The sequence below is a fragment of the Myotis davidii genome, unplaced genomic scaffold (assembly GCF_000327345.1).
Source record: "Myotis davidii unplaced genomic scaffold, ASM32734v1 scaffold148, whole genome shotgun sequence".
In the NCBI taxonomy this organism is placed as follows: Eukaryota; Metazoa; Chordata; class Mammalia; order Chiroptera; family Vespertilionidae; genus Myotis; species Myotis davidii.
In genome coordinates this window covers 4,429,227-4,432,984 of record NW_006299479.1, presented here as the reverse complement: position 1 = coordinate 4,432,984, position 3,758 = coordinate 4,429,227, and the positions used below count along the sequence as shown (strand labels likewise).

The 3,758-nt window shown below is 50.4% G+C and overlaps 1 protein-coding gene across 1 annotated transcript in view; it reads left to right on the top strand.

Moving 5' to 3' along the window:
* PANX3 (pannexin 3) overlaps nt 1-3,758 on the top strand; it is an 8,555-nt gene that overhangs the window by 4,198 nt on the left and 599 nt on the right. Inside the window, exons 3-4 of the mRNA XM_006775109.2 lie at nt 1,117-1,331; nt 3,362-3,758. The exon at nt 3,362-3,758 is cut by the window's right edge and continues 599 nt beyond it. Of these exons, the coding sequence (XP_006775172.1) occupies nt 1,117-1,331; nt 3,362-3,758 (612 nt within the window). The remainder of the gene's footprint in view (nt 1-1,116; nt 1,332-3,361) is intronic.

Genomic DNA, 3,758 nt, shown 5'->3' with positions numbered 1-3,758 from the left:
CTGCGGAACGTACCACAAGTGCTGAATCTCTCTGGCTCAGTTTCTGGGACGTAAACCAGAGCCTCCCGCAGGGGAGGGACAGGGCCCTCACTGAGCGCATCATGTTGCAGAAAGAATCTGCAGGGCTGGCTTTTCAATATCCCTGTGCTCAGCCCCATCGGCAGCCCCTTTCAGATGTACCCGCATCCCTAACTCCCGGGCCTTTCTGGTTCTGTGGTGAAGACAGCTTGCTTGCTCGCTCCAGCCTCAGCTCCCATCCACCCAAAGGCTGGTCTCTTCCGTCACGCAACGGCTTTTCAGTTCAACGTTTTGTTGCTCTTGTCTCGTCTCCTGTTTTCTTCTCCTTCTCCTTCTTCTTAAATATTTTTAATGATTTCAGAGAGGAAGGGAGAGGGAGAGGGAGAGAGAGAGATGGAAACATCAATGATTAGAGAGAATCATTGATCAGCTGCCTCCTGCACGCCCCCTACTGGGGATTGAGCCTGCAACCCGGGCACATGCCCTGACCAGGAATCGACCAAGAGCCACAGGTGGACGGCAACAAGTTCAAGATGGTACAGAGGGAATTCTACGTCAGGAAAGAGTAAAATCTCTAGGAGTGAAGACTGTTTACAAGGAATGTTATTTTTTAAAACAGGTGTGAAAAGGTCCTAGTTCTCTCTCGTCGTCGTCCAATATACCTTTCAGAAACTCACACATTCTCTTTCTCTTTCACACACACACAGCCCTGGGGTGCCAGGACCACGGTTGGCCACGATTTCTGGTTAGCTCATAACATTATGTCGTTATGACAATTTACAAGGCTAACATGCATGGGGACTGGGGGGCCCTCTCTACCCACCCCATCCCTGATCCCTCTCTTACCTCCTACCTTCCTCTCTCCCTCTCTTTCTGCCTCTTGCCTCTCTCCTTCCTGGGACCCTACACAGACCCCAGATCAGCAAAGTGGAGCTGGGGAGCCTGGATACTCGCTCTCCCTTCTTTCCTGGGCCTCGCTGTACTTGGCCTGAGGTCCTGGGCCTGTGGTAGCGCCTTCCCCTTTGAGGCAGGGGCCCTTCCCTCAGAACTCTCTGCACCGTGGGCCTCCCTGCTCAGCTCCTCGCTCTCGTCCCGCAGGCCCTCCCCTACTCCCTGCTGGCCCTGGCCGTGGCCATGTACCTGCCAGTTCTGCTGTGGCAGTATGCAGCCGCGCCGGCCCTCAGCTCAGACCTGCTGTTCATCATCAGCGAACTGGACAAATCCTATAACCGCTCCATCCGCCTGGTGCAGCACATGGTGAAGATCCGGCACAAGAGCTCGGACCCCCACGTTTTCTGGGACGAGCTGGACAAGTGAGTCGTCTCTTCCACTCCTTTCTGAAGGGCTCCTCCCGGCATTAAAGTGATATCTATGCGGTCATGTTTAAACTCGCCTCTATACCAGGGGTGGGGAACCTTTTTCCTGCCAAGAGGCCATTTGAATATTTATAACATCATTCGTGGGCCATTCAAAATTATCAACTTAAAAATTCACCTGCTGTATTTGGTCAAATATTTCATTAACTCACCCCTAATGCCTTGGCAGGGCCAGACCAAATGATTTCCTGGACCTTATATGGCCCGCGGGCCTGACGTTCCCCACCCCTGCTCTGTACCACCCTTCTCAAGAGTGCACAGTGGTGAACACCTCCTCTCATTAACTCCCTACCATCTGTGTACCGGGAGAGGAGAGCGGACTCTGCCCCCAGTTTGCAGATGAACACGGTCAGAAAGGGATTGGTCACTCAAAATACGACTTCCTATACCACTCCCCCGCTCGGAAATCTCCATCAGCTCCCCTCATGCATATAGAAAAATATCCACATTCCCCTAAACATTCTTCAAGGCCCTCTACATACACTGCCACCAACTACTTTTTCTTTCTTTTTTTAAATACATTTTTATTGATTTCAGAGAGGAAGGGAGAGGGAGAGAGGGATAGAAACATCAATGATGAGAGAGAATCATTGATTGGCTGCCTCCTGCATGCCCCTACTGGGGTTCGAGCCCGCAACCCGGGCATGTGCCCTGACCAGGAATCAAACCGTGACCTCCTGGTTCATAGGCCAATGCTCAACCATTGAGCCACGCCGGCCGGGCTGTTCCGGGCGCTTTAGATGTGTGTCCGTGTGTGTGTGCTGGGGGGCAGAGGTGGGGAGGAGACAAAGCTACACCTCCCCATCTGGGCTTATATTCTATCAAGGGAAGACAAGACAGCGAATAATCATAACACATAATTATATGGTAGAAAATAAGTGGTGTGAAGAAAAACAGTGAGCAGGGTAAGGGTGGGGGTGGTCAGAAAAGCTGGGAGGCTGTGGAGTGGCACGGTTTTAAATAGAATGGCCAGGGTGGGCCCCACCAAGAGGATGGATGAGCTAAGATTTGAAACCACATTCTGTCTCCGGATTATGCACACTCTTTTCTGAAACCTATCTACCTCCTGAAGGCCAAGTCTAAGACAATATTCTCCATAAAGTTTTCTGAACACTCCAGCCCCTACGGTATTCCTCTGTCCTAATTTACAGCTAGCATGGTTTGCAGTCATCATTTTAACAACAAATCAAGTGCTATTTTTACTTCATGTATGCGTAGCTTATCTGCCTCTTCCCCACAGGCCAGACTATAAGCTCCTTCAGAACAGAGACTGGCTTAGATGTGCCTGAATATACAGCTCTCCACAAGCACTTGCTAGCACATTTATTTTTAAGGAACTTAAAAATATATATTTTATTGATTTCAGAGAGGAAGGGAAAGGGAGAGCTAGAAACATCAATGATGAGAGAGGATCATTGATTGGCTGCCTCCTGCACGCCCCCTACTAGGGATCGAGCCTGAAACCTTGGCATGTGCCCTTGATGGGAATCAAACCCGGGACCCCTCAGTCCGCAGGCCGACGCTCTATCCACTGAGCCAAACCAGCGAGGGCACGCATTTATTCTTATAAACTAAATGAATTGGTATAAAAAAATCACAGAGTACGCAGACCACGAACCAGAATAGGCTTATTTAGACTCCCAGTCCAGTGCTAATTTAATAAGCCTTATTGCTTCCTTAGAATCCCACTTCTTCTGCTTAGAGGTTTATTCTGCCTTGCTGGGCAGAAATCCATTGTGGCGATTTATTCCTCATTGATCATTCACCGGGTTTACTGCATTGCACTCGATGCTTGGGGAGTGAAGATGTCCTTACTTATTCCCTCCTTTGGGGAGGAGGGTGGTTATGCTCGGAGAAGGCAGGTTTTCATGGTTGAGAATGCCATGTTGGGTACACAGAGTCTGTTACTTTGGATACAGTTCTCAACGGGCCCTCCTCACCTTGCCTCCTCTCTTCCCCCTGCCCAGGGCCCGCACAGAACGATACTTCGAGTTCCCCTTGCTGGAGCGGTATCTGGCGTGTAAGCAGCGCTCACACTCACTAGTGGCTACCTACCTCCTGAGGAACTCCCTCTTGCTCCTCTTCACCTCAGCCACCTACCTGTACCTGGGCCACTTCCACCTGGATGTCTTCTTCCAAAAGGAGTTCAGTTGTTCTGTCAAGACAGAGCTGCTAAGCAATGAGACCTACATCCCCGACCTCATCACCTGCCAGCTGACCTCCCTGTCTGTTTTCCAGATTGTTAGTCTCTCCACTATAGCAACATACACCCTCCTGGTGCCAGTGATCATCTACAACCTCACACGACTATGTCGGTGGGACAAACGACTCCTGTCCATCTATGAGATGCTCCCAGCATTTGAC